The sequence below is a fragment of the Peromyscus leucopus genome, chromosome 5 (genome assembly GCF_004664715.2).
Source record: "Peromyscus leucopus breed LL Stock chromosome 5, UCI_PerLeu_2.1, whole genome shotgun sequence".
In the NCBI taxonomy this organism is placed as follows: Eukaryota; Metazoa; Chordata; class Mammalia; order Rodentia; family Cricetidae; genus Peromyscus; species Peromyscus leucopus.
Window position 1 is genome coordinate 133,734,430 of NC_051067.1, and position 16,284 is coordinate 133,750,713.

The 16,284-nt window shown below is 41.6% G+C and overlaps 1 protein-coding gene across 2 annotated transcripts in view; it reads left to right on the top strand.

Annotated features, from left to right (window-relative positions):
- Window positions 1–16,284, top strand: part of Mpp7 (membrane palmitoylated protein 7) — a 219,718-nt gene that overhangs the window by 166,730 nt on the left and 36,704 nt on the right. The window contains exons 9-14 of one of the 2 annotated variants that reach the window (XM_028873101.2): window positions 155–229; window positions 358–554; window positions 986–1,050; window positions 9,546–9,566; window positions 9,671–9,682; window positions 10,690–10,731. In XM_028873101.2, the coding sequence (XP_028728934.1) occupies window positions 155–229; window positions 358–554; window positions 986–1,050; window positions 9,546–9,566; window positions 9,671–9,682; window positions 10,690–10,731 (412 nt within the window). The remainder of the gene's footprint in view (window positions 1–154; window positions 230–357; window positions 555–985; window positions 1,051–9,545; window positions 9,567–9,670; window positions 9,683–10,689; window positions 10,732–16,284) is intronic. The other variant, XM_028873116.2, reaches the window with a different exon arrangement.

Genomic DNA, 16,284 nt, shown 5'->3' on the forward strand with positions numbered 1-16,284 from the left:
ACTTCTCGTGTTTCTGGAATTTCTACAAACATACTTGTCTGCTTTCGTCTGAGTAGAGTGCTGTACATTCCTGTGTTTAGCTTTCTCCCTGTCTGTTTCATTCTCCTCCTGCCTCCAACTCTCTAATGACCCTTTCTTTGATCCCTGATACCAGAGTCAGTCCCAGGGAGCAATTACATTTAAGATAATACCCAGCGCCAAAGAGGAGACGGCTTCCAAGGAAGGCAAGGTAAGTCTTTAAAATACTCTTTGCCATGGGGGACTTAATGTTATTTCTTCTAACTAATACATGCCTGCTTTGAAAAGTTGCACGAATACAAACAGCTTCACATTTTCTTCTCCTATGTATCCTTCCAGGTGTTTATCAAAGCCCTTTTTGACTACAATCCAAAGGAGGACAAGGCGATCCCGTGTAAGGAGGCCGGGCTGTCTTTCCGGAAGGGAGACATTCTTCAGATTATGAGCCAGGATGATGTGACTTGGTGGCAGGCAAAGCACGAGGGTGACGCCAACCCCAGAGCTGGCCTGATTCCCTCCAAGCCCTTCCAGGAACGGTGAGCCACTGGCGCGGCAGAATGACCTTTCTGCAGATGACTTTCCGTTCCCTGCGGAACGTCATCCTAGAACTGTTATGATAAAATGAGCTTCAGACCCGGCCTGCGAATCTATTATCCCTCGGGTTTGGATTCGAAGATCTGTTTTGTCTAACCCTATGACAAATGACCAAAAGTAATATGACAGTGCCAGGTCCTCTTGGGTTGTCGTTGTGAGACAAGCAGACACTAGCGCATTAATATCTGAGTATATGCTACAGGGAAAGTATATGGTCATTTTAGGAAAGAGGGTAACTTTAAAATTTGAAAAATATCAGATTTAGTTCATTTACAGATCATCTTGTGTCCTTGTGGGTTTTGTATTTTGGTGCTGTGTTAGCCTTGAACCTGTGCTGAAAGTTGATAGGCACATTGACCTTTTCTTTCCCCAGGAGACTGGCTCTGAGACGACCAGAAATAGTAGTCCAGCCTCTGAAACTTTCCAACAGGAAATCATGTAAGTTTGTTCATAAGAATGCACGGAAACCTGATCCTGCTGTTGGCTTTTGACTGTTAGAGCAGGTGCTCCAGGGAGGTGCTCCAGGGAGGTGCTCTGGGAGGGAGGGGGTCATATTAGCCTGCAGTAGCTCTTGGGCCATCATTTCTCAGAAACCCAACAAAGAAGTAACTCACAGTAGGGATAGTAATGTGACTCTTTGCAAGAAAAAAATATGGTAGGTTGTCCGTTGTGATGTGCGACTCACTGTCGGAGACAGTAATCAGTAATGCTGACTCTTAGGGACTGACTACAGAGAGCCTACAGTACAACTATGGCTTTAGTTTCTTTCTTTCTTCGTTTTTTCCCCAAGCCAGAAGGTTTGGGGTAAGTATTTCTCATTAAAAATTGGGGACAAACAAAATAAAACTATTGTTTTCCTGGACACAAAAGCGTTTGTGCCTAAGAGCAGTCATACCTCTTAATTCCTTATCTACAAATCACAACTGGGAACTTGACCTCATGGCAAAGAGTTGCCAGACCAAAAGGAAGGAAAATGAGAGGAAGAAGGACTTCGTATAAGTCCTGAAAAAGAGAGAGGGCTTGGGGACATTTCTTTTTTTTTTTTTTTCAGTTTGTCCTTCTTTTTCCCTTTCTTTATTTCCTGTTTTTCACCCTCTCAGGTCTCCGTCTTATACACTTCATCTCTCTAAATGTTCCATGTGTCTGGGCATTTTAAGAGAAAAAAAACAAAACAAAAATGGACTCTCCTCCTTTTTAAAAAAAAAATAGAGATTACATGTTAAAAGGTGAAATGAACAAATAAATGGCCCTGAAACTTTATACCAACATCTGTTTTTAGTATTGTTGCATTTTTCACATCTCCTGTTATTTCCTTTAGTTTGCAGACACATACAGCTCAGTAATCACGTAGTAAGAAAGCCAAGCTACAGCTAAATATAAATCTCACAGCAAGCCAGTATGGGCATGCACTACTGAATCAAAAGCCTGCTTGCTTTTGCTGTGTTCAGCCTGGGTGGGAGGAAGGTACTCTTCTAATGCATGTGGAGTTCTGAAATGTCAGAAGGTCGAAGGCTTAACGGTGCATTGTTTCTAAGTGTGGTAACTTTCCATTGTTAGCTCATCCAGCTTCAAGGAACTGAGCCTGGATATTGGATGAGGGTTTGCACACTCGGAATATATTTGGTGCTTATTAGATGAAATATGCCACTAAACAGCGAGGGAAATGAAACTATACTCAAATTTGAAAATGTACTCTGCTTTGAACTATAGACAACTTGGAGACATATCATTTGAAGAAATTGGGAATTTTCACTTATATAAGCTAGCTGTATATTTCTTTAAAGAACCATCGAGAAGGGATAGCTTTTTAATTGCTCTCTCGACTTGGTCTAGATGTGTGTGGATTTGAGCGTGTATGGCTGTGAAGGGAGAGTGTTGGTGTAAACATGAATTGTAACGGAGGCTTTTGTCCATTGTTTGGCATCGTTTCATTTTTATGTTAATATTTGTTTAGATATGGTAAGTATTTATTCCAAGAGGTATCTTTACCAAATTATCATCTTGATTTGTTTGTTTGGTTGGTTGATTTTGTTTTAACCCTTGAGTTCCATTCAAATACTCGGGGAGCATAACTGTGGTAGAGTGCTCACCCAGCACGGTCTGGGCGTCCTGACCCAGCACTGCAAAACAAGAGCAGAGGCAGAAGTGAGCTGACTGGCCCTCCTGCTCTTTCTCTTTCTCTCTTCCTTCTCCTCCCCACTCCTTCTTGGCTTCTTAGTTCTTGGATTTTTGAGGCAAGGTCTCGAAGTGTGTCCCAGTGCAGCGTCAACCTCATGGACTTTCTGTCTCGACTTCCCCAGTGCTGAAATTAAGGCCAGTGTCTCAGATTTTCCTCCTTTTATACCTTGATTTTCATTCACTAAGAGAGGTTACCTGCTTATTTATAGTTCAAGTAAACCTGCCCAAGATTATCCAAATAAACCACCAGCATATATTTAAAAATAGCATTGCTCAGACAGAGTGGGTTTCTGTGTGACTTGAAAGCCAGTATCCTTTATTCTCAGAGATTGAAGTTCTGTTTGAAATTCCTGTGGCCATTGTCTACAGAAATGGTTGTGCTGGCTCTGGATGATACAGTAACATTTAAGAGCACGTCAACCTATGTATTATTCTTTTTTTGTCTGTGTAGCATTTTGTAAGGACTGCCTGACTTGAATGCTGAGTACAGTTTTAGGATGAGAAACCTTCATTGTCACAACCTTCCTCACATTACAGGACAGCTCTAGGAAGAAAAATAGCAAGTTGATAGAAATGATGTTCAGTGCTTGAAAGAAAGTCATTGATGGGGCTGGAGAGATGGAGCAGTGGTTATGAGCATGCTCTGCTCTTGAAGAGGAGCAAATTTGGTTCTGAGCACCCTCAGCATGTAGTTCACAAACTGCCTCTTACTCCAGCATCAGGGGATCCAACACCTTCTTCTGATCTCCTTAGACACCCACATACATGTACATAGACATGCACACATACAATAATAGATCTTTTTTTAAGAAAAGAATCTTGGAAGTAGTGATTTGTAATTTGATGGAAAAAACATACAATAATGAAACAGAATTTTTGAGATAGGGTTTTATATAGCTTAGACTGGCTTTGAACTCTCTGTGCACCCAAGAATAACCTTGAACTCTTGATCCTCCTGTGTCTATTTCCTGAGTGCTGGGATTACAGGTGTGCAGTACCACACGAATAGTTTATGAAGTGCTGGGATGGAACTCAGGGTGTTTTTCGTATTATAGAACACTCTACTGACTGAGCTATATCCACAGTTTCTAAAATGTTTTGAACTAAAATTTAAGTGTACTTCAGACTCAGGGAATTACAGTATGCACTGACTTGGAAGTACTAAGTTTCGCCATGTGATAACACATTAAATGACTCAATTACCCCTTATCATGATGTGAATGCTTGTGTCTGTGTAATTTTACTCCTTATTTGATTTCCTAACTGGAAAAAAAGAGTTCATAGAAGATAATTCTAGAATATCAACATAGAACACAAAGGAAGACAAATTCTAGTCATGTTACCTTTGTGTTTGTCTTTGTGCTAGAGTACTTGTTCTTAGCTCCAATGAAAATGAAACCAATGAGACACTAATGAGTGCTCCAGACTTTGAAACTAGTGGTTTTTTTTGTGTGTGTGTGTGCAAAACTCTGAGTATATGTGTGGGTGGCATTCATCCTTGATGGTGGATCCATAGCTCTCCTTAAGGACCAAGAAATCTCAATATTTATCCAGAAAGCAGGCTTCTCAAACAGCAGTGTTTGCCTCTAAACCATTCCTGAAAACTAAGACAGAACTCTTACAATGAAAGTATTCTTTTTGTTTTTTTGTTTTTTTGTTTGTTTTTCAAGACAGGGTTTCTCTATGTAGCTTTGTGCCTTTCCTGGAACTCACTCTGTAGCCCAGGCTGGCCTCAAACTCACAGAGATCCGCCTGGCTCTGCCTCCTGAGTGCTGGGATTAAAGGCGTGCGCCTATTCTTAAACCTGGGAGCTTGACATAGAGAGCAATCCCCTCTTCTCTCTTTGTCCCCCCGCCCCCCATTTTGAAAAATTATACAACGAAAAACAAAACTATAATAGAAAACATTTCCTACTGTTTTCACATAGTGACTCTGTACTGGTGACATGGACAGAGGACAGAGGTAGGTGTCTGATAGGCCTCCTTTGATAATGACCAGCTTTGGGTTAGTATATCAAAGAGGCAGCTGCTTAAGTCGTGGGTCTGGGGTAGTGTCTCCAGGAGCACATGGGAGTGGTTGATGGTGAAGACTTGTCGGCTTGTAATTCTTATGTTGCCATAATTTATTTTGTGCTTCATTTGCATGTATAAGAATATTAGATTTACTCACATGCACACTCCATGCCATGGATGGAACCCAGGACCTTGTGTGTGCTAGCAAGTGTTCTACCATGAGCTATATCCTAGTACCTCAATTAGCTTGTAAGAAAGACATATACATTTCTTTATTTGAAATACTATCCCTTTTCTGTTGAAATACAGACATCTTCCTAATTGTATCCAGATATAGTCTGTATTGAAGTTCAGTATTTATGGCCTTCAGAAAGGATGGGGAAGGAAACCTCTTTTTTCACGTAGATTATTTCACAGCAGAATATCAAAGTATGATTTCTATTTTTAGTATTTAATTTTCCTTTTCAGTTATCAAAGTGTAAATACCTCAACATTTTTCATACAGCAAACTGAATAATATTAATTTAAATTCTTTAAAAATAGCTCTGTGGAATTCTTGGCATTAGACAAATAAATGTGCAAAATTTTTGATATTTTAAAACATAAAATCACAGAACACTTCACTTTAACCAATTATGATTTGGGGCTCATAGACACAAACGTAAAGGCTTAAATTCAGTCAAAGAGCATCCGTCAGAAGCATGTAGGACTTGCTCATTATGGATCGACAGACATAATATCCAGTGAAATAGTTTTAACACTGAGTAAAACAATGTCATTTTCTGTATGTGCTGCCTGCATTTCAGATTCTGCATGCTGTTGCAATAAAGTATTTCTCGTTGAGTACACGCCTCCCTAATGCCGTCTCCAGTGTATTTAGTGTTTGTACATGTTATATCAATTTAGAAACATCGTTTATGCTGTTAAAAACTTTTGTATGTCTAAAACTTTGTCAAGCATTTTCTTAATGTTGGTAGCATTTAGAGTGAACAGAAACACAGAGTTTCGTGTCAGGGGCTAGAGAGATTAGTCAGCAGTTGAGTGTGTATTGCTCTTGCAGAGACTCCAAGTTCAGTTTCCACACCTCTGTCAGGAAGTTCACAAATTGCCTATATCTCTAGCTTCAGGAAGATCTGACACCCATGACCTCCTCACACCCCTCCATTTACATACCCATACACAGGCACATAATTTAAAATATTAATTTAAAGACCCTGTGAATATTTTCTCTTTATGTGAGCTTTCTAATACCTTAACAAATACCTGGGCTGATCAGCTTTATAAGGAGAACAACTTATTTTGATTCACAGATTTAGAGGGTCCAATCCATAATCATGTGACCTCCTTGTTTTTGACCTGTGGCCAGGAGCCAGTCATGGCTAGGGGTTACATGTGAAGCCCAAATGTTTATGTCATAGCTAGGGTGTTTAAGAGATGAAGAGGAAAGGGTTTCTTTTGTACCCTTCATAGCATATTTCTGGGGTTCAGAAGCCCCCCCCCCCACTAGGTCCCCTTATAAAGCTTTCATTTCCTCCCATAGCTTGGCACTATGGACCTTTGGCAACCTGGGTCCTAACTATAACACCCTGATCTTCAGTGATACTTTTGGGAAGATTCCACAGGTCAGAGCTTTGTGAGAAGAGGTGCTGATGAACTAGGCTGTCAATTTTACATCCAGTGGTTCACATGATTCCAACTCAGTAGGTTCTCTGTCTAGCTGATGGTGTCACTTCTGAAAAAGTCTCGGGGAAGATTCTTCTAGTTTGAAGGGTTCCAAGCCATGCAGTTCCTCCTGGAGACCCAGTGGCATGTTGGGAAGAGTCTGCTCACAGTTAGGGGTCTGATCTGTGGTCATGGTTTAGTCACACTGCAGTCAGAGGGCTGAGGGGACTTAGGAAAGCAGGTGCCCCCTTGCTAACAGAATAGAAGCTGACCGCAGCTCTGCCATGCACAGCTCAGGGCATCCTCCCCTCCAGCATTCCCAGTCCATCCTCTGGTTTCCTTGGTAGCCATTCCTCTGTGGTTTTATAGCCTCCGTGTCCTGTTCTCCAGTGCTTGAGGCCAGTAAGCCATAGAATCCTGATAACATGGGAGCAGGAGCTCACCTTTCCAAGTCCTCCTGGGAAGCACACCGGGCTGTTGAAGCTACAGGAAAGGGGCAAGAGCAAGTGTTGGTGGTGATGGTGATGTACAGGTGACATGGAGGAAACAGGGAACCATCCTCTGCTGGTGGATTCTCTAGCTCATCTTGAATAATTGCAAAATGGTTGTGATATGAACGTTTGGCATTTGTGCTTAAACACATGTGGGCAGGCTTCTGGGTCCACAGCCTTTGTATTTCACTACATGGGTGTGTTTCCGTCTGTATATTGGGGCTAGTAGCCCTATCCTCATGGAATTGTTGGAACGTTAAATAGCTTACCCCGGCTTTCTTCTGAGATCAACACTTTTTATATTTTTCCTCATTTTTCAAACCTTGCAATTCTAGCGGACTCCTTTGCCTTTTCCATGTGAGATTCATTAAGTACAGATTTCCTGTTGGATGTGTGTCTCTAATTTTACTATGCTTAAAAAAATCATAGCATTCTCCCCAATAACTGTATGGAGAAACAATCTTCTGAATTCATTGAGCATATGGATTTATGACTTCTTATTGGAATGTGAAATAAGTACACTATTTGTAATATAAAACGTTCATTGTGGGTTGATTATTGGCATTCCAAGTTTTTGTTTACCTCTGTGGCCTTAATCATCTGATCACCATGATGTTGAGTCTTTAGCCAGCAGTGTAAGGTTCAACTTATTCTATAATTCCTGTCAAGAAAGACATGTGCAAGATTTAGCAATCTACTTTTCAATCCAGTACATGAGATTTTTACATTGATGGATTTTTGTTGTTATATGTGTTTGTTTGGTGAGATAGGGTCTTGGTATCTATCCCTGGTACTCTATTTCTCAGGCTGGCCTCAAGCTCAATGCAATCCTCCTACCTCAGCCAATGAGTGCTGGATTACATGTGTGTTTTACCATGCACAGCACAGTGATTCTCAAGTCATTTTGCATGGCCTCAACGTCTGGTGTTGCTAACTGATCATGCAGTTTATTCTTTGTTTTCCGATCATTTGTTTCAGATGCATTTAGCATGTCAGAACTAGTTGGGAAATATGCATAAATCCTAATTTGAGTAGCTCATAGCATGAGCCTGAATAATAATCTTTGCTTATCATATTTGATAACGGCGGTCATGTAGAACTGACCCAGCGGTATTCACCTTCCCTGAGCCATTACCTATGGCTGCTGTTCTGTAGCTGTGGGAGGTTTTCATCGCCCCTGTTCACTCTATCTGGCCAGGCCGTGAAGAATGTTCCACCTTGAGTCAGGGTGAGGTTTTGCTAAGGGTATGTTGCCCATATATCTCCCTTTCTTTACTGGAGAGAAGTCTCCTAGCCAACCTTTTAAGTTGCTATCTTATTAGTAATTCATGAATAAAGGATTCTTTTTAAAAGTCCTTTTCATTGTGGTTCTTCAAAAATTAAGACAAGCCTGGGCATGTGGCACATACCTGGAGTCCCAAAACTTGGGAGGCAGAGAGAACAGGACCCTTACAAGTTCAAGATTATCTTGCTCTGCCTAGTGAGTTCCAGGGCTACACAGAAAGACTCCATCTAAAAAAAAAATTAAATAAATAGAACTTCCATATAATCCAGCCATACTGTTTGTTGGGCAGATATCTAAAAGGATGAAAGGCTATGCCAGCAAGATGACTCAATGGGTAAAGGGGCCTGATATGTAAGCCTGACAACCTGAGTTCAATCCCTAGAACCCACAGAAAAGTAGGAGAGGCCCAACTCCATGGAGGTGTCCTCTGATCTTCACTTGTGCACTGTGGTGCGTGCACGCGCGCACACACACAAATAATAATAATAATAATAATAATAATAATATTTATTGTAGGGATAACTGTATATCCATGTTGATTATGGTACTATTTGTGGCAGCCAAGTTATAGATTCAGGCTGGATACTCATCAACAAATGAACGGGAAAAGAAAATGGGATGTGTTATGAAGGTTTTTACTAAGTCATAAAGAAGAATAAAATATCGTTTGCTGGAAATGGATAAATAGCATATCACAATGTTAAGTGAGATAAACCACTTCACAAAAAATGAATACAGCATGTATGTTTTCAGGTGGAAGCTAGAGAAAAACAAAAAGATAAGAAACTAAGAAGGGAAGGAGAGTATGAGAGATGTGGGAGAGGACAGGTAAAGATGGACAGGAAGTAATGGAGGGAGGACGGGAGCATAATTGAGTCACAGGCCAGCCAGGGCTATACGGTGATATGTCTCAAGTTAAAAAAAATTAAAATATCTTCCATGAAATAATATATGTGATAATTGACTTGTCAGCATGGTGTTGAAATTACAGAACACTTAGACCTGTCCAGGGCAAACTTGCTTGTTTCTAAGATCCTTTCTTCATTTGATTGATTACTCTTCATGAAGCTTTTTCACCATATTGAACAGGTTGATTTATGAACCAACCAATCTATTAAAAGATTTGAGTAAAAATGTTGACCGTTTTTTTTTTCTAGTTATTTTTTCCCATTTGGTGGCTGACTATAGCTCTGTGACCACTCGGTGTCTTTGCTAAAATGTATACATTCTGTACGTGCAGCTGCAGCACTGTTTACTATTGCGATGTTTAAATATATGTGTTTTCCCTCCTTTGGCTTTTCTAAGATGAGGAATCAGTTGAATGTGGTAGGTAGATTTTATTTGAGTTGTTTTGATTTGGATCTTTCTACTTCCATTGTATTTTCTGTCAGTTTAACCATCTTCTTTTTCATTCTCTTTATGCTTCTCAGAGGAAATTAAAGGTACATGTATACAATTTCCCTGTGTGGTTAACAGTTTTACTTAGTGAATATTAGTGTAGGACTGAATCAGATATATCAAGCAGTTGTGGCAGAGTGCTCTTTATGAGTACAAACTTCCATTTTTCAGTATCAAAAATCATGGTTGGACTTTGTTTTGGAAAGAGATGTAGTGTTTTTTTTTTCCTTCATATGGAAGAACTAGCTAACATATAATCACAGTTTACACAGTGTGCTTACATCTCTGTCACTAGCCTTAAGTAAAGGTAAATGGAAAAGCAGTGTTTTTAATGCTGCTGTGTGGTGACAGGCAGGTGCTCTGGCCCTCTCAGAGCCTAGGTATCTGCTTGGTCTATTCCAGGGGTGTGTTTGTGTGACTGTTCTGGGACAAACAACAGCTACTTCACTGCTTTAAGACAAGTGTAGGCCAGAAGTCACCTAATTCCCCCAAACGGTAACACAATGTTTAATTTTAAATGTTTTATTTGTTCTATGTTTTTTTTTTTTTAAATGAAACTAGAATGTTATTCTTCTCTCCCTTCCCAACTTGGGATCAGTACCTGTCAGCAAGGGTGTATTTTAGTCTCACCTTTCTGTCTACTCCAGCCAGCCAAAGTAAATGCTCTATTTTACATATTATCAAAGAGCTGATTTATGAAAGTACATTTACTTTGGGAGTCAACTGGCGTAATTTTCTTTACTGTGAAAATATAAACATTTCAGATAATTTAAAAAATCATTTTCTTTGGAACTGCATCAAGGAACCTCTGAAGAAGGTTGAAAGGGGAAAAAAAAAACACAAAAAACAAACCCTGCATGAGGTCTCAAAACACCTGAACTTAAACTGAAAACAAAATGTTTTCTAAGAATGCCATCGTCAGGGCTGCTCCATGCTGTGCGTTCCATGATTGTTTCCAGTAATGGACTTTTGGCATCTGGGGCTGGGCTCCTAACCATTCTGCTTTGTCTCCTGACTTCTGTTCTGTTGGCTTTTACCTTCTTCTACCCAGAAGATGCCGGAGATGACGGTAACAGCAGCGGAAGCTACATAGGTGAGCAATTGGCCGTAGAAGATTTCTTTGCTTTCTGTTGCTTTCTTCAACATAATTACATTGTTTCCTTTAAATCAGCATGTTTGTGTGAGCATGCTCCAACACTTAGGCAAGCAGGAACCTTGTATTACAGGCTTGGCGAGCTGGATACAGAGGATTCTACAGTGCGCTGTAGGTATTATGCCGGGAGCGTTCCATACAGCTTTGTAAATGATTATATGCTTTTTGATAGAGGACAAGCACACACACTGATGGTGTTAATAATAACTTTTCTTAGTGCTGGTTTCTGGACTTTTCTAAACAGTTGAGTTCACTGGGATTGTTCAAAGCTCTGAATAAATTTCTTCCTCTCAAATCACTTCTTCCATACATCTTCTTATGTTATTTCCACCCCATAAATAACACAAATACAGTTAAGCCTTATGATTAGTCTCTAATATATGACTTTAGAAATGCTTTCTAGTTTAGAGATGCTGGGGGATGTTATAAACAGAAGCAAAGATGTCTAGAAATCACTAAAGGCAGCAAGATTGTCTTCCTCTGCATTTCACTTCCAGCCTTTCCTACCCTTGCTATGTTTAGCCAACAAATTCTGTGCTCAGCAAGGGGGTGGTACTGTGGAAACACAGGGCTAAGCATCTGCCTTTCAGCCTTCTTTTAAGATTAACACTTTCATGTGTGGTGATAGGATCTCTTGGTTACTGAGGAGTTCAGGTGGATACTGTACTAGGTATTTGGTATCTGTATCATCTCCAATACATTGAGGTTGGGATATTTATCCATTCTATGACAATTAGACTAAGGCCTGGGAAGTATATGGTGTTCATCTAAGAACCAAAAGATACAATTCCTGCTTCTGGATTCATCCCACTTCTGTATAAAGACAATTGTAGTCTGCTTCCCTGCAGCTGCTCTTTGGGTTTTGGTTTTGTAAAACATACCAGACATTCTGAAACACACGGCATTCCCGTTTCTCATACTTAAGGTCTCATATCATCAACCATCACATGAATTTACAGAAAAGTCTAAGATTTGGGGCACCAGAGAGAGAGGGGTTCTGCCTTCATAACAGAACACTGTTCTGCTTTTTCAGAGAGGTGCGATGTGCCCACTGCTCTGTGGCCTGGCACCTGCCCTTTCATTCCCTGAAATCCCCAACAGTTTCACACAAGCCCCAAGGCCTGTGAATCTGAAGTCAGTTCCGTGGTTCTGCCCAGGCTCAGCTTGGTGGGTCTTTGCAGTCTGGTGGCTGGGGTTTGTCTGATTTGTGGGGAGTTTAGCCAAGTGAGCTCGTGTGTGTGTGTGTGTGTGTGTGTGTGTGTGTGTGTGTGTGTGTGTGTGTGTACGTGCATGCACATGCGCTGAAAGCCTGAGGTCAATTTCAAGTATCTTCCTTAATCATGCTCTAACTTATTTTTTGAGACAGGATTTCTCACTGAACATGGAGCTCACTGATTTAGCATTAGCTGGCTACCAAGACTCAGAGACACGCCTGCTCCCACCACTTTGTACATGCATTCTGCCATGTCTGGCTTTTAACATAGGTGCTGAGGATCATAACTCAGGTTCTCTACCTACTAAGCCATTTCCCAAGTCCCTTGTGTGGTCTTTCATACCCCCAGGAAGCTTGCCAAACAGGGTTCTCAGGGTTCCTGACTTCAGCAAGAGAAAGCAGCACTCCAGGAGTGCTCCTGCAATTAAAGTCTTTTAGGGACTAGAATAGGTCTCCTGGCCAAGGTAGAGTCAGTGTGGGAGGACGGCCCAAGAGCATGGGCACTGGGGGCCATGAAGAGATGCACAGCTATTACCATGTGTTTTTTTCCAAAAGAAAAAACAAAAAAGGTTGCTGTCCCTGTTGGGAGGTAAATAAATGATATAATTATTGGAGCATAAGATGTAAAATTAACCAATTGGCAGTGAGGAGGGGCAACTGTGTATAACCTATAAGATGGTAGTAAGTACTGAGAAGAAAACACAGTAATGAAGGAGAGTCTCCCTGAAAAGATCTGGAAAGTTGAGGCGGGACATTGTGGGGAATAGCATCTAAGTATGGAATAAGCATGGTGCAAGACCCTAAGCAGGATATCTGCTGCACCTGAAGGAGCCTGTGCAAGAGGGCCTGTGTAGCATGAATCTTCAAAGTTCTTATTAATAAAATCAAACCTGAGGCCAGGTATTGGGTTAAACTGGAAGATCAGAGAGCCAGAACAAGCCACAGCTACCTCACCTCGCCAGATCCTCAGCTGATCTTGTTTCCTCAGACTGGAGGCTTCTGAGTCCTCATCCAGAATGGGTCTCAGCTGAACTGTGCTGCTCAAAACCTAAAAGCTTAACCAGCCAAATGCTTAACCAGGCCAAATACTTCTAGTTTCTGGCCTCCACGCCTTATAAACCTTTCTGCTTTCTACCACCACTCCCTGGGATTAAAGGCTCGCTTTCTGGGATTAAAGGTGTGAGTCACCATGCCTGGCTGTTTCCAATGTGGCCTTGAACTCACAGAGATCCAGAGGGATTTCTACCTCTGGAGTGCTAGGATTAAAGGCAGGTGTGCCACTATTTTCTAGCCTTTGTATCTAGTGGCTACTCTGTCTCTGACCCCAGATAAGTTTATTAGGGTGCACAATATTTTGGGGAACACAATACCACCACAGGCCTGTGTGGCCAGAACAGAGTGAACAGAAGCTAAGTCTGTGCAACAACACATGACAAATGTAGGAAGCACTTAGCTGTTACTTTATAGAAGGCAGGAAATTATCGACAGGTCCTGAGCAAGGCGGTAACATGACCTGACCCTCATTTTAAGGGTCACAGTGGCTGATGGGGTGAGGATCTGGAAGGGAACAGGGCAAAAGCAGAGAAACAGTGTAGTAATTCAGGTAAGAAATGATGTGCGTTGAACAAAGGTATTTCCACTGGAGGTAGAAGGAAGATCATATTCTGGACACAGGAGAGCTGAGTGTGAGTATATGGTTTGGATCATTGTAACTACAGGAATGGAGTTAAATGTTTACTGAGATAGGCAAGATTGGAGGAGTGATCTGCCTGAGTATTCTGTTTTGGACACAGTGTGGTGAAGACATCCATGTGGAATTGGCAGTGGGACAAATATGGGAGGAACAGGCGTCGAGGCCATCAGTCTGGAAGCTGTGACTATCAGAGTCTATTAAAACGGTGAAGCTAGATGAGGCAGCCAGAGACTGAGTGGTGGTCCTGATGAGAGGAGAGCCCCGAGGCAAGCAGGATAGAAACCAGGAGAGACAAGTGGAAGTCAAGGTTCAAGGAGGAAGGGATGATTCTGCCAAGAATCAGGAGGAGGGGTGAGAACAGCGTGAGCTGTGATGGAATGCACTTGCCAAAGTCCAGCAGCTTTTCACAATGCAAACGTATAAACGAAGACTGGAAGGGAAGGTCTTCAGCTTGACACGGGGACTCTTGGACAGCCTACGGGCAATGTTCTTAGTCTTCATTCTGTCAAGGCTTAGTAGAGACAGCTCACCCACATAGTGATCTGCTTTACTACTCCCAGGACAGATACTTTGAATATTATTATTTTGTACCAAGAAGAATTTCCACAATAATCTTGGCCAGATAGCTGGGCAATATGGGGGGAGGGTGGGAAGACTGTTGCCTTCTGTGATGTGTGTGTGTGTGTGGGGGGGTGGTGTGTGGTGTGTGTGTGTGTGTGTGTGTGTGTGTGTGTGTGTGTGTGTTTTCATTTTTGGCTTAAGAATTTTTTTAACCTTTATGTGTGTGCGAGTTCTGCCTGCAGGTATGCCTGTGTACCAGGTGCATACAGTGCCCTCTGAGGCCAGAAGAGGGCAACAGATCCCTTGGAACTGGAGTTACAGGTGGTTGTGAGCTGCCATGTGGGTGCTGGAAATTGAAGGAGAGTCCTCTGAAAAAGCAGCTAGTGCTCTTAACTGCTGAGCTGTCTCTCCAGCCCCTTGTTTTTGGCTTTTTTTTTTTTTTTTTTTTTTGGAAGCAGGATTATGCTATTTGTCCAGGCTATCTCAGATTCATGATCCTCTTGCTTTAGCTTCCTGAGTATTGGGATTATAGTCATGAGTTACACCACTTGGCTTTTCTAATACTTTGGATCTGTCTGCGGTAATTGTTGCTTTGAAGAGAAGAATCCCCTTTGGATTGTTGACCTATTTTCCATGTCCACTGTTTCTCTAAGAGAAATAATCCAAATGGCCCGAGTTAGCTGGGTGGAACTGGTTCTTAGCATTTCAGGCATTTTGAGTGTCCCTCTAAGGGATCACAACATTCTGTGATAAGCCTGTCCCAGCACACACTCTTACTTCCCCAGACACACTGTAGTTAACTTGTTTGGAAGAGCTTTGGCTTGTACGGGATAGGCTTGTGTTCATCCTTGCCAGATCACACATTTATCTGGCTCTGAGACATCTCTGGAAAAACACCTAGGAATCTGACCTTTCTGTCTGACCTTTTCCAAAGATTAATTAGTAGAGTAGCTAAGGTTGTGGCTTGTTTTAGGACTGTTCCCCTCTGTCATCTGCTTCCGTATCCAGAGAAGGAAAAACAGACGTTTTCTACCTTGCAGAAAGGATATCCCTGGACCAGCGTCTTTGATTCCAACACCAGATCATGGCGTCGTGTACTGACACAACCCGGGAGAGACATTTGGTGATTTTCACTTTGTTTGAAGTACATGAAAATCAAGCACAAAGCAGTGTGTGGGTAGCCCCCTAATCTTAAACCTGGATTCACTTTCTGAGAACAGACTGGAAAGATGTCTTAGCAGTTAAGAGTGTGTCCTGCTCTTGGAGAAAACACAGCTTTGGTTCCCAGCTCCCTACTGGGTGGCTCGCAGTCTCTTAGAACTCCAGCTCCAGAGGAGCAGCCACCCTCTTGTGTCTCCTGGCTTCCGTCTCTTGAGTGCTGTGATTACAGGTGTGTTCCACCCTGCAGCTTGTGCCTTAAACCTTTATTGACTGAGGCTTCACTGGTTGGATTTACTGTGTGATATGTTTCTGACTGGCATGGAACCGGTTTCTTAAAGGTCAGTGTTGTCATCAGTGAAAAAGATTTGGCTATTTTATTGGAAAGCAGGAAGACGCTAGATGGATGATCAATGTAAGCTGTTTGTAGTCTGTGTAAAGTTTTATAATTATATGAAGATAAATCAATAGAACGCAGCAAAGAGGAATTGTAACACATTTTAAAGTGGAATCCCTGTAAGTCAGGAGCTGCCCACATTAAGGATTGCCTTTGATAGATACATGGTGTATATGTGTATGTATCCTACATGTGTATATGAGGAACATATAGAGATTATCATTGGTTGGTACATGACATACATGCGTGTTTGCTACATATTTACACAAATGACTAGAACTAAAGGTTTGAAAAATTCGTTCACTTTGGTGAGCGATGTGGAAGCTGGTGTGTTCCGGCTTTTGTGTTTGTCCCCAGCAGAAGAGCTTTCTAAAAACCTATTTTTTTTTTCTTGCCTGAGCTCAAAATAATCAGTAGGAAGCAGTTTTCTAACATTGGTATGAATCATTGGATATATTCCTCTGGCTAATT